This window comes from Diaporthe citri (assembly GCF_014595645.1).
Source record: "Diaporthe citri strain NFHF-8-4 chromosome Unknown scaffold_13, whole genome shotgun sequence".
Classification (NCBI taxonomy): domain Eukaryota; kingdom Fungi; phylum Ascomycota; class Sordariomycetes; order Diaporthales; family Diaporthaceae; genus Diaporthe; species Diaporthe citri.
The window spans coordinates 167347-191978 of NW_025064858.1; the positions used below are offsets into that span (position 1 = coordinate 167347).

At 54.0% G+C, this 24632-nt stretch overlaps 6 protein-coding genes across 6 annotated transcripts; 1 reads left to right on the plus strand and 5 right to left on the minus strand.

The window, feature by feature from the left end:
• Nucleotides 1-45: 45 nt before the first annotated feature.
• Nucleotides 46-1290, minus strand: INS49_004774 (uncharacterized protein; the record flags this gene model as incomplete). Its single annotated transcript, XM_043165562.1, has 3 exons — nt 46-52; nt 272-655; nt 719-1290. The coding sequence occupies 3 exons, from the start codon at nt 1288-1290 to the stop codon at nt 46-48; spliced, it is 963 nt and encodes a 320-aa protein (XP_043017691.1).
• A 1172-nt stretch (nt 1291-2462) lies between these two features.
• INS49_004775 (uncharacterized protein) lies at nt 2463-15012 on the plus strand (the record flags this gene model as incomplete). The annotated part of the gene is made up of 7 exons (XM_043165563.1): nt 2463-2585; nt 2843-2864; nt 2930-9011; nt 9189-9865; nt 9983-10353; nt 10575-11892; nt 11981-15012. 7 exons carry the CDS (start codon nt 2463-2465, stop codon nt 15010-15012), a joined length of 11625 nt encoding a protein of 3874 aa, XP_043017692.1.
• A 348-nt stretch (nt 15013-15360) lies between these two features.
• INS49_004776 (uncharacterized protein) lies at nt 15361-16005 on the minus strand (the record flags this gene model as incomplete). Its single annotated transcript, XM_043165564.1, has 1 exon — nt 15361-16005. The coding sequence occupies one exon, from the start codon at nt 16003-16005 to the stop codon at nt 15361-15363; it is 645 nt and encodes a 214-aa protein (XP_043017693.1).
• A 1110-nt stretch (nt 16006-17115) lies between these two features.
• Nucleotides 17116-17757, minus strand: INS49_004777 (uncharacterized protein; the record flags this gene model as incomplete). Its single annotated transcript, XM_043165565.1, has 2 exons — nt 17116-17388; nt 17443-17757. 2 exons carry the CDS (start codon nt 17755-17757, stop codon nt 17116-17118), a joined length of 588 nt encoding a protein of 195 aa, XP_043017694.1.
• A 1653-nt stretch (nt 17758-19410) lies between these two features.
• On the minus strand, nt 19411-20082 carry INS49_004778 (uncharacterized protein; the record flags this gene model as incomplete). The annotated part of the gene is made up of 1 exon (XM_043165566.1): nt 19411-20082. The coding sequence occupies one exon, from the start codon at nt 20080-20082 to the stop codon at nt 19411-19413; it is 672 nt and encodes a 223-aa protein (XP_043017695.1).
• Nucleotides 20083-22393: 2311 nt separating this feature from the next.
• INS49_004779 (uncharacterized protein) lies at nt 22394-24464 on the minus strand (the record flags this gene model as incomplete). The annotated part of the gene is made up of 4 exons (XM_043165567.1): nt 22394-22638; nt 22762-22999; nt 23067-23455; nt 23669-24464. The coding sequence occupies 4 exons, from the start codon at nt 24462-24464 to the stop codon at nt 22394-22396; spliced, it is 1668 nt and encodes a 555-aa protein (XP_043017696.1).
• Between the last annotated feature and the right edge of the window lie 168 nt (nt 24465-24632).

Genomic DNA, 24632 nt, shown 5'->3' on the forward strand with positions numbered 1-24632 from the left:
TAAATAGTCATTTAAGTTGTCCATCGACTTAGAACCCCATATCCTTCATGCCCTATTGTAGACTCAACTTTGATCTCGTGTGTCTTGTGCTCCTAGCCCTCTTGAGCTGGAGGTTTCGAGGCCAATAGGTATGACCAATTTCACGGCAGGCAGATTCCCTTTCCTCATCTCATCCAGGCCCGATATCACAGATTCCAAACCATTTTGCAGAACCTTGATTGGATGATGTCGCAGACATCCGTCCCTGAGAAAACCCTCCATGCACTCATACCATCTGCAAGCAAACTCCCGCCTGTCTGGCCTAATCTCCAGCTCATAGCTTTCAGACAGTCTGATTGGCTCGCCAAATGCTTGATACTGCATAAGGAATTCTGTCTTGACGGCCTTCCTCTTGTCCGCGATTGCCCGACCCTCGTCATCCAAATGCTCCAGATGGACACAGCGCCCACCCGCACGCCCCAGTGCTGCAAAAGAAACCTCGGTCGACAGGTGGTCAGTGATACAGTCAAGCACTAACCACAGCTCATTACTGGTGTAGCCTCTGATATCCTGGCCGCACGTCTTCGACTTGTAGTCGAATGTTGCAACTGCTCCGAATGAATGAGCAAGAGGGAAATTATGAGGTGAGCAGATTGCGATAGGGAGATAGCCAGAACTGATCAATAGTTGGGTTAGCAAAGAGATGCATTTTCCAACACTTGTGTATTGCGAAACGTACAGCCTGAGAATCTGTATTGCCATCGTCCCGGTGGCAGTGCTACCTCCGTAGACTAGTGCGTGACGGTCTGCATCGTCACCGACGTAGGGCCTCTGCGGCGTTCCGTTGAGAGCAATGCATGATGTCCACAATGCCAAAGCAACAGTACTGTGTCCCACACCGCCAACTGCGGCCGCTTCCTCCCACGTCATCTCATCCGGAATACGAGCGACCAAATCGACGTGGGCGCTGACGTACTCCGCGAAACCACCCGTCGCATGATCTGCTGGGTTCGAGCCAAATACGTTGCCACAGACCCGATCTGTGATTTTGATCCTTGATTTGGCTGGATCGATGCCTGGCCCGAGAGCAACGACTGTTCCGCTGAAGTCGGTGCCGGCGGTGGCGCCCGGACTGGGGAAATTTAATGGCAGTTTGTAGTCGGTTGGATTCAGAGCCACTGCCCTCACCCTGACGAGTATACGGCCATTGGCGAGTTCCGGAACAGCAGCGTCCTTTGTTACTTGCAGACGGCCTCCTTCTCCCTGCTTGACAGCCACTTGGGTTTTTGGGATCGAGTAAGGAGTTTCCATTGCCACGGACTTTGATTCCGTCAGTAATGCTTGGTGTTACAGTGTCGAACGTCTCCTGGAAGTATCAAGTGAAGAATGTGACTATCAATTTGCCAAGTCGATACAGAACCGACACGTCGCGTCTACGCATTCCTGAGATCGACAATTCCTCCTATTACCCTGGTTGTCCAAGACAAGGGATAAAACCATCAGCCCCTGAATGCCGCCCGAGCAGCCCGAAAGGTTTCCAGGGCCAAGAGCCAAGCGTTGTTAGGACGATTGTGAGTCAGGCACACGTCCCAAGGGTTCGGAGAAGCCATCATCACTCTACCAAGTTGCGTACAGTACTATAAGAATACGGGACACGCTAAAAGGAACACGTTCAGGATGTTGATTCAACCTTGTCGATGTCACGACTCCCGTGACTCAAGCAATCTGTTCGACTCAGTTATGATACGTGATCTCCACAGCAGCGATTTACAACCATGGCGCATCATTGTGCTGCCCGGGTATTATAATATCCACTATGTTCGTCGGTCCACTTAATATAGTTACATTGCTATGTCTGACTCCAGCCCTGGATTGTGGGGACATCTGCACGTCTGTGAATATGGGATCACCTCTGAATGGGCGGTTCGCGTACCGGACGGTTCCGCTGTCGACGTTGCTGCGCCTTTGGTCTTTCTGTATCCATCCCATGGCATGGGATCACTTGTAACTATCACTAATTAGCAGCTAATTCTGTCGTCTTTTTGAACGACTCACATTATCAAGACCATTTACAGGCAGGAATAGAACGGCCTGAAGCATCAGAACTGAACAAGCTAACCAAATATTCCGCAATGAGTTCGGAACAGGATCACTCATCATCGACGCCAGGGCCAGAGCGGATTGCAATCATTGGCACTGCATGCCGACTCCCTGGGTCATGCAACTCGCCAGAAAGGCTATGGCAACTCTTGCAAAAACCGCGAGACCTTCTTAAGGAAATACCCGAGGACAGATTCAGCGTCGAAGGCTTCTATAACCCAAACAGTGATTACCATGGGAACAGCAACACAAAATGGTCTTATTTCTTGGACGAAAATATCCGTCGATTTGACGCCCAATTCTTTCGCATCAAATCCGCAAGTCTCTCAGTGTTCGGAAAATGTAACACTACTGACTTCTAGAAACAGGCCGAAGCTGCAGCAATGGATCCTCAACAGCGCCTGTTACTCGAGACTGTGTACGAAGCCCTGGAAGCCGGGGGACAAAGGATGGAAGACCTTCAGGGATCTAATACCGCCGCGTTTGTTGGATGCTCACTCGCAGATGTAAGTCACCAGCGATATTCCTAGCCGTGTGATATTAAACATGCAAAGATCGTCGATTATATCTGGCACGAGAAAACTGATTGCGGCGACAGTATGACTACATGCTGTTGCGAGACACAGATTCAATTCCCACTTACCATGCCACCGGGATACATCGAAGCATAGTTGCGAATCGTATATCCTACTTGTTCGATTGGAGTGGGCCTTCGATGACGATTGACACCGCCTGTAGCTCCAGTCTTGTGGCTTTGCACCAGGCGGTTCAGGCGCTCCGCTCAGGTCAGTGATCATCCCGACACTCTGATAGTGGCGTATTTCCGGCCACGGTTGCTGATTCCGCACAGGGTCAACAAATCTGGCTATAGCCGCCGGCACCAACCTGATTCTGGGGCCAGAGAACTATATCGCGGAGAGCAAACTTAGGATGCTGTCCCCCACAGGCCGCTCACGGATGTTTGACGCCTCGGCCGACGGCTATGCTCGTGGGGAGGGAGTTGTCACAGTCGTATTGAAGCGACTCAGCGATGCGATCCGGGACGGCGACGCGATTGAATGTGTCGTCCGCGAGGCGGGTATCAACCAGGACGGCAAAACCAACGGCATCACAATGCCAAGCTCAGAAGCGCAGGCGCGATTGATTCGGCAGGTCTATAGCAGTGCCGGTCTTGACTCACGGAAACCATTTGATCGATGTCAGTACTTTGAGTGTCACGGGACGGGAACACCAGCTGGAGACCCGCTCGAAGCGCAAGCAATCAGGAATGCATTTTTTGGTGACGGGGATGCACCTCGGGAGGAGGAGGACCTCCTCTACGTGGGGTCTATCAAAACCGTGCTTGGACACACGGAAGCCACTGCAGGCCTCGCCGGTCTGCTGAAAGCCAGCTTGGCCCTGCGCCAGGGGGTGGTTCCGCCGAACATGCTGTTTGAGAGGATAAATCCCGAGGTCCAGCCGTTTTATTCTGGATATTTACAAGTTCCCACGAAACCTGAGCCATGGCCAGACCAACTCGTAGCGGATGGCAGCCCGAGGAGGGCGAGCGTCAACAGCTTCGGGTTCGGTGGTGCCAACGCACATGTGATATTAGAGAGCTGGGACGACGACAGAGAACGCCCAAATGGGGAAGGTAGGCCTTGTCTTGCACCATTCGTGTTTGCGGCACATTCGGTCAGTTCGATCAAGGAGCTTCAGTTGAGATACTCGGCCTTCTTACGAGAGCGCAGAGACGAAGTCGATCTGGCGGACCTTGCATGGACACAATATGCCCGCCGCACGCAGAAATTACCAGTACGAAGTTACATTGCCGCCACAACCATATCCGGCCTCATTGAACAGCTTGAGGCTGCAGGATCAGAGCAGGATGGCCCATCAAAGCAAGCGCGGCCAGTGGTGTCTCAACCCAAGTCGCAAACGCCCAAGTTTATAGGAATATTTACAGGTCAAGGCGCACAATGGGCCGGAATGGGACGAGAGTTGCTCCAGCACTCTGAATACGCCCAAAGAAGAATTGGCCAGCTGGATTCCCACCTACAGCAGCTCCCTCCGACCGACCGGCCCTCCTGGTTGATTTCGGAGACTCTGTTGGACCAGAGCGATATAGGTGCAGCATCGCTGTCCCAGCCAGTATGCTGCGCAGTACAGATCCTGCTGGTTGATCTTATCACCGCGGCAGGAATCAGCTTTCACAGCGTTGTCGGGCACTCCTCGGGCGAGATCGCAGCGGCCTATGCAGCAGGCTACCTTTCCGACGTGGACGCCATGACAGTTGCCTATTACCGAGGTATACATTCGGCGCCGAAACAGGGTACTGGATCTCTCGCTGGTTCGGATGGACCCGGGAAGATGATGGCTGTCGCCACGTCGCGAGAGGATGCGCTGCATCTATGTTCATTGAGGAGATTCAGAGGTCGAATCTGCGTGGCAGCCCACAACGGGCCAAACAGCGTCACACTGTCCGGCGACGAGGATGCTATCCTCGAAGCCAAGGTCGTGTTCGAGGACGAGGAGAAGGGCGCCAAGGTCCTATTCGTCGATCAGGCATACCATTCACACCACATGTTGCACTGCGCCGAGGCTTACGGGGAATGCCTGTCTACGCAAGCGGCGACATTCAATGGGAGCCGGCCGAAGTCGCAATGGTTCTCGAGTGTATATGTTGAAGAAGCCACAAGGCTTGTCGAAGACGGCAGGCTGAACCAGGGGTACTGGAATGCAAACATGATTGGCGAGGTGAAGTTTGCCGATGCCCTCCGGAAAGCCGTGAGCGAGGCTGGGCCTTTCGACGCGGCGATTGAAGTCGGTCCTCATGCGGCTCTTAGAGCCCCTTCACTTGCAACATTGTCCGACTATAACCTAGACCTTAAAGATTTACCCTACACTGGGCTCTTGAAAAGGGGACAGAACTCTACAGAGTCAGTAGCTGCTGCACTGGGTTACCTCTGGGCGCATCTCGGGGGCAAAGCGGTTGATATTCAGGGATACGAGGCTCTCATTCGCGGTCCAAGGGCGAACCGGCTGGTCACTGGACTGCCGCGATATGCGTGGGATCATGGCCCAAACCAAGAATACTGGCACGAGTCACGTGTGAGCCGCGCATTCAGGAGCCGCAAGCCAACGCACGAGCTTCTTGGAAATATGCTGCCGGACGGAACTCCGGGAAGGTCGTACCGATGGCGAAACCACCTCAGCGTCAACGAGGTGCCATGGCTGGGTGGACACCGCGTGCAGGGCCAGGCCGTGTTTCCTGCTGCGGGTTACGTCTGTATGGCTTTCCAGGCGGCGAGGTCTGTCGTCGATCTCAACCGGCCCATGGAGCTGCTCGAGGTTCGCGACGTCAATATCGACAGCGCTCTTGCGTTCCCCGAGGACGACGTTGCAGTGGAGACCCTGTTCGAGATGGTGGACATCAACATGGATGAGAAGGCCGGCCGCCTCGACGCCCGGTTCTTTTTATCTGCTGCGACGGGTGCTGGGGTGGACGCGTTGTCGCCGAAGGCCAATGGCCGCATCGTCGTGCTATTCGGGGACGCAAGCGTGGACAGTGATGATGTTCTGCCTTTGAGACCAGACCCCGAGCCTATGATGAAGTCGGTTGACGACAGGAAGTTCTACGACGCCTTGTCAAAGACCGGTTTTGGCTACAGCGGGCCATTTAGGGGGCTGAGCCACATGCGCCGTAAGGCAGGCTTCGCGACGGGCCAGATCCAAAACCTGGTAAATGTGTCTCTCGATGACCCGCGGAAAGCCATGATAGTACACCCTGCCTTCCTCGACCTGGCCTTCCAAGCTATCATGCTGGCATATTGCTATCCTGAAGATGGACGGCTATGGGCTGTCCACGTCCCTCGACATATCCGCTCCATCCAGATATCCCCCGAGCTCTGCGCTGAGCATCTTACATGCACCCAGCAGACCAGCAGCCACATTCAGCCGTTGTATTTCGATGCTGTTGAAACTAGTGCAAGCTTTGACGGTGTGGTCGGCGACGTCGGCGTCTATGCCCCGGATGGTCAGAGCTGCATGGTGCAGGTCGACGGTCTGCACTTCGTCCCCTTGGCAGAGGCGTCACCCGAGAATGATACTAGGGTATTTTCCAAAACAGTCTGGGCTCCGTCAGAGCCAGATATCCCAGCTGTCTGCTATGATGGACTCGCCTCAGCCAAGGACCATGAGCTGGCATTGGATCTTGAGCGGGCCTGCGTTTGCTATCTTCGACAGTGGGCGACGGAGTTCACATCGAGTCACCCTATCCGTGTTGACGGCACGTCGCCTCTAAGAGGCCTGCTTCGATACGCTGATCATGTCTTGAGCCAAGTCGCAAGCGGAAATCACAAACACGCCTCACAGGAATGGATGTCAGATGACCCGCTCGTCGTTCTGCCTGCCCTCTTGGACAAGCATGGCGACGAGTGCTTGGACCTCAAGATGGTCAACACGGTCGGACAGCAGATACCCGCGGTGTTGCGCGGAGAGACCACCATGCTGGAACATCTACTTCATGATGATTTGTTATCACGCTACTACCGCGAGTCTCTGGGCATGCGTGACTACACCGGATACCTTGCTCGAGGCGTAAAGCAGCTCACCCACCGTTTCCCAAACATGACTATCCTGGAGGTCGGAGGAGGTACCGGACACGCAACCAAGTCTATACTGGCAGAATGCGAGGGCAAATTCGACAGTTATACATTCACGGATGTCTCCCCTGGCTTCTTCCCCACCGCCGAGGAAACATTCGGTCGAGACTACGCGGACCAGGGAGGAGACCGAATGCAGTTCCGTGTCCTCGACATGGAGAAAGATATCGCGACCCAAGGATTTGCCCAGGGTCACTATGACCTGATCGTGGCCAGTTTTGTGCTTCACATAACAGAGGATCTCGAGAGCACACTCAGAAATGTGAGGAGGCTCCTCAAACCAGGCGGCTTCCTTATCCTGGCCGAGCTTACAGACAACGACGTCATCCGGTCTGGATTCATATTTGGTTCACTACCAGGGTGGTGGATTGGCGGGAACGATGGTCGGGTGTTGAGTCCCTGCATTGCGCCCTCGGAGTGGGACACGGTCCTGAGAAAGACGGGCTTCAGCGGGGCGGATTCCGTGTCGGACGACCGAGATACCCTGCCCCGACCGGCTTCTATAATTGTGTCTCAGGCTGTGGATTGGCGCATCCGCCTCCTGCGCGATCCGGCTACCGTGGTGCAGTCTACATCCGAAGTGTCTTCGCCTCTCAACAAGGAACTGATAATCATTGGGGGACAGTCCACGACCTCCATGGAGCTCGTCAAGGCACTGAAGACGAATCTCACGCCACTATACGGCCGAGTTCGCGACGAAATTTCCTTGGACAAGGTAGCGGCCACCGACATTACGCAAAACACCAGTGTTCTCAACTTATTTGATCTTGACACTCCGGTGTTTGAGAACCTGACACAGGAAAAGCTGTCCGGTTTGAAGCGCGTGGTCGAGAACGCAAAGACCATTGTGTGGGTGACGTCGGGGAGGCGAAACAAAAAGCCTTATGCGAACATGAGCGTCGGATTTGGGCGGTCTCTGTTCTGGGAGATTCCTGACCTCCGGCTGCAGTTTGTTGATTTCGAGGACGGGGTCGGGTCAGAGGCGCAAGAAGACATGATCACGGCAGAAATGCTGCGATTTGAAATGTCTGCCGAGTGGAAGGCTTCTGGTGCCCTTGATCGAGACAAGACTCTGTGGTCGGTTGAGCTGGAGGTGCTCTACGCCAAGACCAAGACAAGCAACTGCACGGGCTTTATCCCGAGACTGGTTGTCGACCGTGAAGCCAATCGCCGCTACAATGCGGCAAAGAGGAAGATAGAGGAGCCCACAGATTTATCCAATGTCTGTGTCGAGGCCATCCCAGAACCTGGCAGCACCGACGAAGACCTCCCAAGCTTGGATTTGCAGAGAGGGCCTCTCGTTGACGAGATGCGTGCCGAGCAACGCAAACAGTCCTCCGACAGGGCGAGCGATACCGTGTTGCTGCATGTGGAATATTCTTCACCATTTTCCGTCCCAGTGGCATCCGGCAGTCGACTCTACGTTCTCGCAGGCACAATGGAAGGCACTGGGGCACTCGCATTCGCGTTGGCCGAGACTACTGCGAGCAGCGTATTGCTCCCCCATCACCAAGTCAAACAGGTGGATGCCAAGTTGACAAGGCGTGATATACTCACCATGATGTTGCTCATTGTTGATGGCTTCATGGCGGCCAATACACTGAAGAATTTGGTGGAAGGGGATGAACTCTTGGTTCATGAGCCATCGTCAAGTGTGGCGCTCATCATAAAGCGACTGTTTAGAACGCTAGCCCCAGGAGTCGTCGTCCACATTACGACGACAACTGACCACTCAACCCCAGTCACGATGGACAGCGACCATGGCAATCATGACGACTTTCACTGGATCAGGCTGCCGCAACGCCCCCATCCTAGGACAATCTCTCGGATGTTGCCAAAACCGCATTCCATCGCAAAATTCGTCAACTTTGCCACCTCGAATGGCGACAGCTCCGGCATGGACCGAACAAGCACGATCATTGAAAAACATGTAGCAAACACATGCATAAAATGCAGCGTCAATACATTCTTTACCAACGAGTCCGGAATTGCGCAACACGACTCACCGTTTCTACGTCAGCACCTTGTCGCCAGAGTCAATCTGGCTCAGCGGATGCTCACCGATTCCAGTGTGCCTCTTGGGGAGCGCAACCCGGTGTTGCTACCAGTGTCCAGTCTACGCACTGGACAAACGTCGGTGCTAGACTTCCAAAACAGCTCCGACTTGATCGTCACATGGGACTCGGACTTGCCCGTGGTGGTCCGACCGGCCGATCACAGCAGCAGTCTATTCCGAGGCGATAGAAGCTACTGGCTAGTAGGCCTGACCGGAGACCTGGGCCTTTCCTTGTGCGAATGGATGATGCAACACGGAGCAAGATGCGTGGTGCTCTCCAGTCGACGTCCTGATGTCGACACAGAGTGGTTGAACAAGGTACAAAAGGAGCACGATGCCACGATTTTGGTATTGCCCTGCGACGTGACATCTTTCGAATCTGTGAAATCATGCTATCTCACCATAACCAGAACTCTTCCTGCACTGGCCGGCGTTGCTCAGGCGGCCATGGTCCTGCGCGACTCGTTGATCAAAGACATGGACATGTCTAAAATGCAGTCCGTACTAGATCCAAAGGTCCAGGGGAGCTTGAACCTATGTCGCGTACTGGAAGGTCAAGATAGTGGCCAACAGACCAAGCTGGACTTTATGATTTTCTTTTCGAGCATGGCGGGTCTTGTCGGCAACTTAGGGCAGTCGAACTACAGTGCAGCTAATGCGTTCCTGATCTCACTTGCAGCTCAGCGGAGAGAGCAAGGACTCGCAGCCTCTGTGATCAATATCGGAGTCATTGTGGGCATTGGATACATCACCAGAGAAGTCAGCGACGCAACCCTCGAGGATGTGAGGGAGGGCGGTTACATGTTCCTGCCGGAGCAAGCGTTCCACGCCATGTTTGCTGAGGCTGTGACTGCAAGTAACGTAAACAGTGGAAGAGATCCCGAGATATCCACAGGCGTTGCGCACGTTCAAATGGATGGAGAGTCCCGACCGATCTGGATTGACAACCCGAGGTTTTCCCACCACGTCCTGCCCGCCGCTAGAGACTACAACACGACGAGCGACAAGCCCGCAGGAAATTCTGCATCAATCGAGACGCAATTGGCAGAGGCAAAAAGCAAAGAAGATCTCTTCAACATTGTGAAAGGTAAAGCCAACAGACGTCCTAGGACTTTTCATTTTGCCTGGCCGGTTTTTGATTTCTTTTTTTTCTTTTTTAACTTCTAACTATCTACGAGTTGGATGGCTGACAGTGATCTGCTAGATGCATTCTCCATCAGGCTTCAGCATCTCCTGAAGATGGATCCAGATATCGAATGTCCTGTGAACATGCCACTCATGGACTTTGGGATCGACTCTCTCATTGCCGTCGAAATCCGAAAATGGTTCCTCAAGAATTTGTCGGTCAACGTGCCGGTGCTCAAGATACTTGGTGGCGCCACCGTCGCGGACGTCGTAAACCACGCAATATCTCAACTGAGCGCGACTCAGACACCTTTGCTATGCAACCCACGGGACGACGAGAACCAGAAGGAACCTAAGACAGACACTCCGAAAACGATCGACAAGGAAGTCATCGACTATGAGAAATCGGCGGTAGAGCTAAGTGATTCGGTCACCGAAGTCGACAACGGGGTGCTCGATTCCAGCGACGAACCGACAGGGATGTAGCACACCGGAGACGGGCGCGAGTCAAGACGATCTTGCAGTACCCGTCAGCAGCAAAGTCTCCGAGGTGGAGGAATTAACGCCTGCGAGAACCGACCGCATCCTCTCTCCAAGCCCCCGGGGCCAAGGCAGTGCAAAGATCAGGTCCTTTGTCTCAGGGACAATCCATGTTCTGGTTTGTTCATCAGCTCTTCCCCGACGGCACCACACTGAACCACACGACGTCGCTGCGAATCACTGGGCAGGTTGATTCCGCAGCTCTGAGCATGGCCTTTGCGAAACTGGCTCATGCTCATGAAATTCTGCGTACCTCCTTCTACATGGACTCAACTACGGGTCATGCTGTGCAAGCGGTCATGGACTCTCCGACTGTACAACTTGAGGTAAAGCACCTAGGACGTGCCGGCAGAGACTACGAGAAGGAGGTATCTCGTGTCTTTCGAGAGGTGCAGAGCAATTGGGTCCATGCGCTGGACCGAGGACAAGCACTCAGGGCGGTTCTCTTGACCAGCGATGATCCCGGTTTGAGCTTCCTCGTGGTGGGCTGTCACCATATCATTGTTGACGGCTCCAGCCAGGAGGTTATGATGCGGGACCTGGCAGAAGCATATTCTGGCCAAACAATCATTCCCCGTCGTCCACAGTACCTTGACTTCACCCGCCACCAGATGGAAGACCTCTCGTCTGGATCACGAGACACGGAGCTGCAGTATTGGCGCAAAGTGTTCCACAATGTACCTGAACCGCTCCCCCTGCTGCCTTTGCCAGGTTCTGCCTCAACCAGGACGAAGATGGGGAGCAACTACAACTTCCATCGTGCAACCATCACCCTCAGCCATGAGCTGACGCTACGGATCAATGAGCAAAGCCGCGTGCTCAAGTCTACCCCCTTTCACTTTTACCTCGCCGTCTTTCGCGCACTCCTCGTCCGTCTGACACAGGGTGAAGACCTCTGCATCGGGATCGCGTCTGCAAGTCGATCCCAGGAGAGTGCGGATGGAATCGGGCCATACGTTAACCTGGTGCCTGTGCGGCTCTCTCGCAAAAGCGATTCGGACATGTTTCCGGGACTGCTTGAAGACACACGGAATACAGTCCTGGAAGCCCTGGACCATTCAGGTATTCCTTTTGCGGCCATTTTGAACGATCTCAAACTGCCGAGGAACGAATACTACACCCCACTCTTCCAGGCTCTTGTTGACTACCGAGAAGGCGTCGTTCAGGGCCCAGTGCCATTCGGGGAATCTGGCCTCACAATGGAGGTCATGGACTTCGAAACGGGAATGACGGGCTATGATCTGAACATTGATATTGCAAACTACAAGGGTGGTTGCAAGATTGATGTCATGGTGCAAAGCAGTCTGTACTCGGAAGGAGACCCAGAACTGCTACTCGAGGCGTACCAGATGCTCCTGGACGCATTCTCTGCCAACGCGGAAAGGGACCTATTCGATCCCCCAATGTTTGCTGCTGAGGACGTTGAGGCGGCGCTCGACATTGGTAAAGGTAAGTACATTACACCATCGTTACAAGTGTTTTTAGGCACGCGTTAATCAAATACGTGCAGGTCCAGTACTCCGGTCTTCGTGGCCAGCCACATTGGTCCACCGCGTGGCTCAAATCGCTTCTCAAAACGGTAGCGACATTGCCATTCAAGACGGGCACGGGTGTTCGATCACGTACCAGCAGATGCTCGACCGCGTGATGGACATAGCATGCGAGCTGCTGGGAATGGATCTTGATGATGGTACAGTCATTGCTGTGTTTCAAGACCGGACAACGGACTGCATATGCTCCATTCTGGCGATCATGTATACCGGCGTGATCTACGTCCCCGTTGACGCAGATCCCGACTCAGCGGCAAGATCAGCGGCAATCGTGAAAGATTGCCGTCCGAAGGTGCTGCTGGCCGACGACACGACCATGGATTCAGCAAATGCTTTGGAACTTGCCGAGGAGACTGTGGCAGTCAATGTCTCCAAGGCAAAGCCCCATCATATCCTCCCAGGAGAGACGCCAGCCATCAAAGCCGCAGGCCCTGCGCCAGCGGTCATCCTCTACACGAGTGGGACGACGGGCACGCCCAAGGGGGTGTCAATCGCCCACAAAAGTCTTGTGAACGAGATAGAGTTCTCCGCCGAGACGTACGGAGTGCGGAGAGAGAAAGTACTCCAGCAGAGCTCGCTCTCGTTCGACATGTCATTGACCCAGATCTTCTCAGCACTCGCGTTCGGAGGCACCCTCTATGTGGTACCCGCCTTTATGCGTGCCGATGCTGCATCGGTGGCCAAGGTGATCAACCAAGAGTGCATCACGATGACAGGAGCGACACCATCCGAGTATCTCTCGTGGATCGCGCACGGTGCCGTGGAACTGCAGCGCTCGACAGGCTGGAGGACTGCCATCTGCGGCGGCGAGCAGATGACGGAGAGCCTCGTCAGCGGCTTCACTTCTCTGGGAAAAGCACCTGGCGAGCCGAAGCTGTTCAACGCGTTTGGGCCCACCGAAGCCACGTGCTCTTCCAACCGTCGCGAGGTTGATTACGCCAATCCCGGCCGTCTTGCCTTTCCGTTGAGCGTTGGGTGGACCGCACCCAATGCTCGGATATACATTATGGAGCCCCAATTGGAGACGGCAAAACCTTCAAACCACCCATTTCCTGTGAGCTGGACTGGCGAGATTGTTATTGGTGGTGCCGGTGTCGCCTTGGGCTACCACAATGACGCATCAAGTCCGAAGTTCGCTCCCGACCTACTTGACCGGAGTCAGAAAATGCACAAAACAGGCGACATTGGAAAACTCCTACCTGACGGCCAGCTCATGGTTCTTGGACGGACGCATGGCGACACACGGATCAAACTGAGTGGTGTCCGCATGAGCCCGTACGAGATCGAATCTGCCATATTGCAATCAGGGAATGGAAGGATCACCGAGGCAGTGGTCACCAAGAGGCGTTTCAATGAGCTACGGAGTTGGGATATCCCCAGTGTCGAGGCCCTGGTTGCACACATCGTGCTCCATCCCGACATCGGATTGAACCCAACTGGAGCACATGTAGCCTTGGGGGACATTGAAGGAACAGACCCTCTGAGACTGCCGCGAGCCATGCGGCCTAGCCTGATTTTACCTGTTCCTAGCCTGCCCAAAAGTAGCACTGGCAAGATAGACAGGAATGCTGTGTCGAAACTGCCGCTGCCACAGTCCTCCCCCCATTGTCAGCAGCCCTCACCTGATGACCGCGATAGCAGTCTTACACACATGAGCGAAGGTGTCAGGATAATGGCAGGGATGTGGAGCCAGGTTGTTCCGGCGGATGTCCTCTCAAGACACGCGCTGACTGAGGGAAGTGATTTCTTCAGCGTCGGCGGAAGTTCTCTGCTGTTGGTGGAGCTCCGAGAGCTCATTGTGAAAGAGACAGGAGTCAGACTACGACTTGACCACATGTTTGGTGCATCCACACTGCAAGGCATGGCGGAGTTGGTCCAGGATACAAGGCTAGAGGTGGATACGCCAACACAAACAATGGTTGGCGACAAGATCGACTGGGATTATGAAACCACGCCTCCACTGCCGGACACGCAGAACCACACATGCGACCTCCCGAGCGACGCCCCGGAATTCGACGAGGTACAACACCCGAAGGTTATCATCTTGACAGGCGCCACCGGCCAGCTCGGTCGCGCACTGCTTACTCGACTATCCGACTGCCAGTCGGTCTCTGAGGTACACTGCCTCGCTGTTCGCGGCGCGTCGAGGCTTCCGAACAGTCCAAAGGTCCACACCCACCCCGGGGACCTGCGCGAGCCTAACCTGGGAATGCACCCGGCCGACGCAGCCCGAGTCTTCGCCTCCGCGGACACCATCATCCACAACGGTGCAGAGGTCAACTTTCTCAGGCCGTACCGTAGCCTCCGGTCGACCAATGTCGAGTCGACGCGCGAGATTCTGCGTCTGGCCCTGCACTCCCGTCGCAGGGGCAAGAGCATTGCCTTCCACTACATAAGTTCCGCAGCGGTATCCTTATGCGCCGAATGCGACTCTTTCGGAGAGGTCTCGGTGCGGAAGTATACCCCAGATGCCCTGGATGGGTATTCACAGACAAAATGGGCATCCGAGGTCATGCTGGAACGGGCGACAGAAGTCGCTGAAAACCTTGGACTGACCATACATCGACCTTCTCACATCATGGGTGAAAATGATTCAGATGAATCCCCGCTACACAACGGCAGTCCTGACCTGCTGGATGGCCTCCTGGACCACTGCAGGTTTATTGGGGCAGTGCCGAAACTGGACAAGGTCAGAGGAACCATCAACTTGGTTGCGCGGAATGATTGTGCTAGCAGCATTTTCGGCCATATCAACACTCCAGTGGGAGAGATGTCAACAAGGGGATTGAAGTTCCTGCACCATATTGGCGGTCAAAATATTCTCCTTGGGGATATTAACGGCCACCTTGCACAAACAGGAGGAGATACCGTGGAAGAGATACCGCTAGGCGAGTGGATGGAGAGAGCTAAAGAAGCGGGTCTGAGGAAAGACTTTGCTGCGTATCTGCAGGATCTCGAGCAGGGCAGCCACACGTACCACTATCCCATTCTACAGAAAGAGAGTTGTGATGGGCGTTAAGCGACTTTGATCGATTTGAGCCATTGGCGTCTGTCGAGAATGCCCCTCCCGAATCTTTGTTTCTTGCTTTGGCTGAAAAGTGGTTTCTGCCATGGTGGCTGTCTCACTTATCTTTTGAATTCGCATGAAGGGCTGGACATGCGCCAGAGGTACCATGGAGGATCCGTCTGATCCCATTCGTAACTTTAATCAACATTATTCGCTATGAGCGCATTAATGAATGGCCGTATGCGACGGTGTGTCCCTTGTGATGCAAAACTCCAAAACTCCCTGCTGAGCATTAAACGCGCATCCATCGTAGTCGACGCGTGCTTCAAAAAATATTCCGTCCCACATAATGCACTCTGTTCAGGCAGGCAAGTCTACCAAGCCCTCTTTGGCCCGAAAGACCTGTACAGACGATTCCGTGCCCATAGAAACGATTGCCAGAAACCGATCCGAGACCCCACCTCGTTGCCACTGCCTCAGCAAATGTGCCAATGCGTCTTGTGCAACCACGATGGGCCGCACGCCTGGAGAAGTGCAGCCGAGTTGGGAAGTCTCTGTCGTGCGGAAAATAACGAGGTTGACAGCGATATACTGGGACGAGTCCTCTGGGTTCATGGCGACGAAGAAGCGAGTGTCGTCTTTGCGCACCCCATCGAGTAACTCCATGTTCCCGGGGAATTGCCCGGCGTCCACGACCCTGGTCTGGGGAAAGTTTGCCTGCAGCGACCGTTCTGCTGCTCCGAACTGAGATGTGCGGGACGCCATGCGAGACTGACTTGTATTTTCTTGGGCTGTCATTCGAACGCGCTGCAGTGGCGCTTGACATTGCATGTCGTTGTCGAAGGGGCCGGGGACGATATATGTGGCCGGCTCGTCCACGCTGCGAACTCGGCCGAAAGCAGGGGGTGCTGACGCTCTGTTCGGGTTTGGGTGCTTCGTCCGAGGTAGTGTCGCCATGGCGCTCTTCGGCCGGGCGCCGAACATCCTCCTCAGTGTTTTCCTCATATTGTTGTGACGCGCGGTAGTAGCTGCCTCTCTGGATCTGGATCAATGGTGAGCACCGTCTGCATCGGCGTCTTGAGGCCTGCACACATGTTCTTATGCCTGAGGATTCGGCGGCTAAGTTTTCAGTCTTCTCCGCTGGCATCATTTCAGGATCAGGGACCCCTGTCTTTCAGGTTACTGTGCCTCAATGTGGACGGGAAAACAGTCCCAATCCGAACTTCGTGTTGCAATTCGAGTGCCGTTTTGGTCCCGGTGGATTCGCTAATGGTGCGCTAAATCTCGGAACCCACAGCTTTCTGGGGCGGTTCTCCTGCCAGTTTGGCTGGGTCGAGGCTCTAGCAAAGACGCCCGGAAATGAACGCAATTCAAGCGAGCGCCTTCTTCAGGTGCTGCCGCGCGTTGGGCTGCCAACCCTGCGCCACTAATGAGGTTCGCCGTGTCCGGAGACCATCCGTTGGACCCTCCATCCCTACAACCCCGGATTTTTATTACGCTATTGATGCACAAGGCTTCATGCGGTTGTCTTGGGCGCCACACAACGACTTTGCGCGATCAGGTCCGTCACGGGTAAAATTGAGTAGTGCTGGAGGGAATAAAGCCACTGTCTTCAATTTCGTCTTTGCTGGTGCAGTAAGGCCACGGTGCGTGTTGGGTCTTTGTATTTATGCAGGTCTGCCGGGTAATGTTTCCCTCAAAACATGACAAGAAGGTAAATAAACGACTCTTGCCAAGATGCCATCCCATAGTTAATCTGGCCAGCACAATACCTGCATTTCCTCGACCTCTCCAATGGGCACAATGCGTGAGCTACTAGTACTTGAAGATGCTTAATAGCCGCTGCAGACAGTTCGAATCTAGAGTCGAGATTGCCAGATACAAGCCCACATGAGTATCAACGGTGACATGCGCCCTAGTGAGTGACAGTCAAGAGAGACTTGGCCAATTTTTTCTCGGCAATGAAGATGCTAAGGGGTTTTGACTCAGTGGGGAAAGAAAGTATCTGTGTCACAGAATTGAGAGCTCTCGATTTCGCGGACAATCCAAGGGTACTCCATCGCTTCGTTAAATGCTCAAACAAGCAAAAGCCCATCACAGCTTTGATGTCTTCGCTCAATCATCATCATCCTCTTGGTCGTCTGACGAGCCACCAACGGAGCTCCCCCCTCCGCCCCATTCGTTTTCATCATCGTCATCCTCGCCCTCGGACTCCCCACCCGCGACATTCAATGCAACCGGACTGGCATTACCTGAAGCCTGTATAGGAGTTCCAGCCTGGGCCGCAACCCCATCACAAGATGCAGCCCGGGCTTGTCCCAGCCTCACCGTGAACGGCCCAAAACCCCTCCTCGTGGAAGCCAAGTTGGCCGTCGGGCGAGCGTTGGCCTGCCACTGCCTGCTCAGACAACGCCCATCCCATCACGCCATCGGCTCCCGTACTAGTAACCTCCGCACCAAGTCCCAGGGCACTGTCCATGCAGCCTTCACATAGAAATGTGAAGGTGAGAAACGAGTCGTTGACTGCCGTGGCCTCCGCGATGGCGAAACAGCAAAGTTTCCCACCACCTCGGGTGGGCCATCCTCGTTGGTGCCTTGCCTGAACGACGCCATCACGCCGCCTGCGCCATCAGACCATGCCGCGAGGAAGAAGCTGTCCTCCACATCGCCAGTGAGGCCTATGGCGCCCCGGCCCGCCCCATTGACGAGGGGAAAAGACATTTGTCCGGTGAAAGAGTCAACGGGTGTCTCTGGCATGGTCATCGCGAACCCGTACGAGCACCAAAGAAACGTCCCATGGTGAGGCCCGTTACGGCTTCGGTGAATGCGGTTGAAACCTGAGCGGCGGACGAAGTCGGCTCATCGTCATCTTGGGCGACGATAATGACGGAAAGGAGGAGTAGAATGAGACAAAAGGGAAGAGAGGCCCCAAATACTGGTCGTCTGGCCATTCTTGATTGTAGCCTGACGTGGGTATTTGCAACGTAGAGATCCGAATGGAGTCGAAAAGAGCTAAATGGCGTTTCCAATAAATTGTTGTCGAAGCTAGAAAAGGTGTCAATGCCAACACCTCGAGGGATTGTAACATCTTTATGAACGTTCAACGAAAATGCAGACACGTGGTCGCGATTTGAGCACGAAGACAGTGCCAGGCGGAACACCAAATGCATGGCACCTAAGCAGCCCAGCTAACTTGGCTCCTTGTCGGCGCCTCAGAAGACTTGGGAGGTTCATGATGTTATCTCGAACCAATCATTGGCGAAAGGAGTATTCTGACCGTACAGAAGTATGATAGAAATAAAATAAGCTACACTTCAGCTGACAGACGATGAGTCAACACATGGGATGGCTGGTAGAAGCTAGGAGCAGTGAAACTAATTGCAACCAACCAGGCACAAGGGAAAGGCGCATTTGCTGTAGGAGGATTCGGCAAAGAAGTCGTCCGAATTAACGAGGTCAGAGCTTGTGTGCGATGAGGCGGCGCCTGCCGCATCAGATAGTAGTTTCGATCGACTTGGCTGTGTGGAGAGTGAGGGGATCAAGAATAGGCCAAGAGCTCGTAGTCTGCATGCGGCTGAACGTCCAGGCCATCTCATAGGCGCCACGCATGGGTGGTGAAGGGGCTAGTCGGGACGAACTGTTTGGCATCCTAGCTAATCATGATAATTTCTGACAGCGAAGATCTTTGGGACGAACGTTGTGGCCGCCCACAGCGGCCCATCTAGGTCCGCTTGGCCCTGCCAAGTCCCTTGCCATCCAAACGGCCCAAACACGCGAGACCGACGGGAGGGCTGTCTCGCTTGCGTCTTATCCCGAAGCGACCATTTTCTAGCTATGATGAACCAAGCATGTACCTGCAGGCGATTTTATCACCTGATTCGAGAGTGCCCGTTGCTCAAGCTGCGATGTATTACTCCTGTAAAGGCACTGCGCGCCCGGAACACTGACATGAATTATAGTCTATCAAGCCGTCCTCGCCCATGAACCACTCAAAACCCATCCAGCCAGCTCAGGCAGCCTTGGCTGCTTAGGCAAAACTCCGCAGCTCATGCACGACGATGTCCTTCGGAATGAGCTGGTCAGAACACGTCACATGTCCACCTGGGCACACTCCGAGTCGGTCTCAAATGTCATCTTAAAATGCTCTCGCACCGCAACAAGGGGTCCCCTTCAACCAACCCAAGCGAGCTTGTATGGCTTCCAAGTATGCCAATCCAGACATGTCCGTCTCAGGTGCAGGCTACCATCTCGCTGAATCTGAGCCTGCGTGCATTGCCGTGTGTATGGCCAAGCGTGGCGGTGACCATGGCATCAGCAGCCCCTGAGTTTCTGTTTGCGAGCTGCATCACTTGTGGCGTGTCTCGACAGGGTAATTAAATTCAAGCCGACCCAGCTTGTCTTTCGTTGGCCTCACTGGCTTTTCGAACGGCGACTAGTGAGTCTTCTGAGCGATGACGGCCGCAGGACCAATGACCTCCTTTTCTTCTCCGTCGAAATCGGTTGTTCCTCAGCGCCGCTGTTCACATCCATCACATCATCCGGGAACGCCATCGCCCTCGGGCTCGCGGCGGGTAACTCATTCAGCCTGGAATAGCGCGACTTCGGCTTCCACTTGTCGGAGTAGTTGGTAAACGTCCGAGGCGGCAGGTCGAAAAGGTGATCATAGACGGGAGGGCCGACTTGTGCCGGCTCCTCGACTATTACTTCCTGTCGAGTTGGCTGATCGAGCGTGCTGGTTTCTGAGTATATGCTGGAGTTGTAGGTGGGTCGCCTGAGCGGCAGCGGAAGCGACCCGGCCGGGTGGTCGTCGCCTAAATCCAGCTGCGCCTCCAGCTCTGAATGCCGAGAGCTGCCGTAGCCGCTGTCTGAACTGCTGGACCCATTCCATGAATCGCGTTTCGAGGCGCGATTTGAGTTGTACTGCCCGGCCGTGACATTATTTGCGTAGGAAGTGTCGATTGTGTCGATTGTGTCCTTGAGGCTCTGTCCGCATTCGTGACAGACATGGACGTGGTGCGGCACGCCATTGTCTCCAGACCTGGCACTGCCTTCCCTGATGCTTCTCCTGAACCTCTTGAACATTTTGTCTTAGCTTGCTAGTTGCACCGCCAAAGGGATAAAGTGTAGTAGGGTTGACTGGAGGGAGAAAATCAATTGTGCTGCTCGATGGAGAACGTTGGGCAAGGCGATCTAGTTGAATGGCAGCTTGAGAGCGGTATCCGGGAGAGAAGAATGATTCTGGAGTGGCGGTGCGCCCACACCGGAACGGCATCGTGCTGATATTTCATCCATCATATGGATCTTCATGCCACGCGACGGGCAGTCCGCATGGCAGCCGCTGAAACCGACAGCCGCGTACCCACATCCCGCTCATCCAATCAAAGCAGCTCCACGGAACATGCACAAAAAGGGGCTAAAACTGACCCGAAACCTTTCACGACGGAGAATGCAGATGTTGTGCATCAGCATCACCATGCCTGGCTCACAAACTTGAATGTGCTTACCTTGAATGCGTCTGGCATGTGTTTCCTTTCCACAGGGAGCCCTACCTGAAAGTCATCTCGAATGAGAAGAGTCATCTCATTCGAGATGAACCGTGATCGGATGATCGGACCGGGGGCGCCAATGATACGTCTAATGTCGGTGGCAGTGTGGGTATTATCTCGCATGCTATTGAATACTTGCACGATTGAAGACTACGTATTTAGTCAGTATCAACCGGTCAAGCAAGCGAGAATGGAGCCGAAATACATGATTGGCGCCTGCACATATTTTTGGTAAAGAACGCACACGGCGGGAAGATCAACTTTAAAGTCCCCCGAGTCCGAAGACAGTCAAGCGTTGAGTCCCGGCCAACAAATCCCCAACGGTTTTGAGGACTTGTGGACCAAAGAATCTGTTGAACCAGCAGCACGGCCTCGACCAGCGCTTTAACATCAGAACCAGTCATAGGTCATATGGAATTCGCTTCTTCTTGGACTTGATGTGTCCCTGCAGAAAGGAAAGACACTTTGAATATTGCCTCTCGGTTATGCAATCCTAAGTCCAATTTCGAGGCGGTGCATACATGAAAGAGATGTAAGGCAACCTGCGTTTGTGGTAGCAAATCCTCTCTTACCAGGGTAAGCAATCAGTCAATGACACAATCACGCGGGAGCATTGCCGGACATCGAGGGTTCCCCCTTTCTTTTTCTTTATTACTAATTTTTATTTTATTTTGTCGGGCAGAACAGCTGATCTAAGTCTTTAAAGTCTACAGCCGTCCAAAACAAGCAGCAGTGGAATTCCACTCAAACCGCATGTCTCTGCGTGTAGACCCCAGAAAGTGTCTCAAAAGTCAGAAGGCGAAAAGTCGAACCACAAACATCCTGACTCAATCCAGCCACCCCATCCACCATTGTCGCAGTCCGTGTAATCACGAATGAGAGTTGACTTGCAGTTATCGACACTCGGGAGAAGTTGCCCTTGGGTCATCTGCCTGCATGTATCGCTTGCGTCCGGCGTCCACGATATAGTGAAGCGGTAGTCGACCTATCTACCCCAGATTTGGTTAATTTCATCTCGTCGTCGGAACTAGGTCTTCTGTGGGTTCCGGGATGTTACTTACGCCGCTCTCGGCACGGCCATACGCAATATGAGGTGAGTTCGGGGTCAATACAGATCCGGCAACGTAGGAATTCGAGTTGCATAACATACCCGCGATTCGGGTCACCGCATCAGACGAGACGGGTTCATTTGGGCTAGTTGTCGGAGGCTTGGAGTGACAGTGCGGTCCGCCTGTTGGAGAAAGGCCCGAGTGTCGGCTGCTGTGATGGCGACGACGAGGTCGGAGACGAGGTCCGAGACGGAGCCACAGACATGGTAGATGTGTTTTGGTAGGGATAAAAGTCAAGGAGGAGACATCCAATCTGGGTCACGCCTCCCCATCCGCCGTTATCACCTGTCGAGCAATGCTGTTGGCGTCATGTTGCATGCCTGCGGTAGTCAATATCCCAATATGGTGTGGGTCTATTCTGCTGAGACGTGATGCTGACTTACAAAGTTTCCAGTCGTCATGATAGATGTTTCTGCAGTCTTGCTCACTGGGTAATTGCTGAGTGGTGACTCCACCAGGGCAGCCGTCAGTGGTCCATGCCAAGCTGTAATTATACGCCACACCATCAATCGGGCCATCAACACCTGGTATGGGCTTGGCATCTTGATCAAAAACCGCAGAGTCTTTGAAATGGAGCCGACAGTACCGAGCTGCGAATTCAGTCACGTTGTTCTCGTAAATTGGGCTTGAGACCGAGGCGGGTGCTGCATAACAACAGGGAAGCGCCGTGGGAATGGTAGCACTGGTAGTCAGAGTCGAGCTCTTCGTCGGACTGGCCGAGTGGGAAATCGTCAGTGTCTAGCTCGGGCGGGTCATCGACGTTGCTGATGTAGTCTCAGTCGAACCAGATGTTGTCGGACTCCCGGTGGGGCCCGAAATATAGCTGGTCGATAACAGAGTTGTGATATAGTCGGTGAAGACGGCACTGGTGTAAGTCGGGCTCGCTTCGGAAGGAGGGTCTGCTACCAAGGGGCACGAACCGGCTTCGAACATTCCGGCGGGAAAGTCGGGAACCTGGAGGCAGCGTTGTGGACCATGGGCCACTGCATTAAGCACAATTAGCATACACATTCAACGACATCCGACTGCCTGAGATATGAGTCCATTGCACACGCCATGCTGCATCAGGCAGCTGTGGGCATCACAAGTGTGAGAGTGTTACTTACTATTATAGGCGACATTGACACGATCAGGAATAGGGAAAGTCCCTTGCCAGGTGTTCCAGCCTCGCTCACTCATGACCTTGTTTGCGAGCTCGTTGTCCGGGAGTCTCTGATAGGACCAGCGGATGAGTGCTGCCTTCACCCGCTCGCCCATGCTGCCCTTCGAGTTATCGGATGGATCGAATGGGTTGTTGGTGGCGTCTTTCCAGGGATACGTCAGGAAGTTGGCAACGAGGCCAGCCTGAGGGGTAATCGAAGCTTAGCAGTTGATCCAAGAGGTTGGGCAATGGTTCCGGGTCTCAGCTCACCACAGCAGGAGCTGAAAAGCTCGTTCCAGCGTCGTTGTCCATCACCTGGCCGTTCATAATGCCGGTTGAAACTCCATCAGCCAGGGCATAGACAGTTGAAATGACACCAGCTTGTGGAGAATCAGGCGTCGTCATCGGCCACAGGCTGCCGTCGGCATACACTCCCTCAACGAGAATAAACGGGCTGTTCTTGGTGATCCACCTGTGAGGATATGTCTCTGCCAGGAAGGCGTCAGGTGCATTTCCTGTGTATTGGAGGCCCCTATTTCCTGCGGCGACAACAATGGTGACTCCAAGGTTGTTCAGCTTCGTTGTCCACTCATTCCAGGCTGCAAGCCAGTGGTCTTCAGTGTCGAAGTACATCCACTTATCACCCGTGGTGAAGAAGTCTAAAGAATAGTCCGATGATGAGCTCGCTCTTCAAGGTGTGTTCCAAGGCTATTTGCGTCTGGGGGGGGGGGGTTTACTCGCAGTACATGAGATACACGGTAGTCCCAAATTCTTGGTCCATGCGGGTTTGGGTTGTTGAATCCGTCCAGAAACTTGATGAGATGGACCGGTGCTAAACCCAGTATCAATCACGAATGTCCAAGATCCCTCACCACGCGGACTCTGGAAATAAAGGTTGTCCTCTTTTGTAATGCCAAATCCCTTCTTCATGGAAAAAAGTTTCTGGTAGTCGAAAGCTTGTGATTGTGAGGAATCCGAAGTGGGCTCGGATGGTGGCGGGTCATCGTCCTTGATGTCGGTGGCAGGAGGGCTCCAGGTCTTGCTTACATCATCCAGACATGTTCTCTGAGCCCAGGAATCATTGCGGTCTTTGGAGGCCCTGGACCAGATGCCCATGCAGCGAACGAAATCTACTGCGTGGTGCATCTGAACGAGGTCGACTTGTCGAGGGTGGACATCCATCACATAGGCTGCGCCCATGTCCGGGACGTAACTGGCATCAGCACCAACATCGGACCCAGCTGCTTGTTCAAGCAGCGGCTTAAGCGACTGCAAGTCTGCGTACGTAGTTCCTGGTTTGAGCTGCATGTCGTAGCGCGGATACCAGTCATCTTCGTCGTCAGGCTTCTTCTCTTCCTCGTCGGGCTGGTCGAGGTGATCAAAGTCCCATTGCGTGCGGCACAGCCGATGAGCTTGCTGCCATCCCGTAATCAGTGAGCCCCAATTACCGACAAAGTCGAAGACGGTGTTCCGGTAGTATGAGAGGGTGCTGTTGAGAATGGCCTCGATGATCTTCAGGATGACATTCTTGTGGGCGACGTTCTTGACTGAGGTGACTGTATTCATACTCGTATGAATGTCGCTGTGCTTGGCGAGAGCTCGGCAGATGGCACTCTGTTCGAAGTTGTTGGCGCAGTCTAAGCAGACGTTGAGCTCCGAAAACTCCATATCGACTGTATCGATCCAGTCTTGTATGTTTGAATGGGAGCCATGTACCGTGCTCTTTTGAGAAGCGCGGCATGGTTCATCCTATCAGTGAGATACCCTAGGTCCAGGTATTACGTGGTGGCAGCATCACCTCGTTGGAATTCACTGGGTAGTTGATGGTGTGGTTGT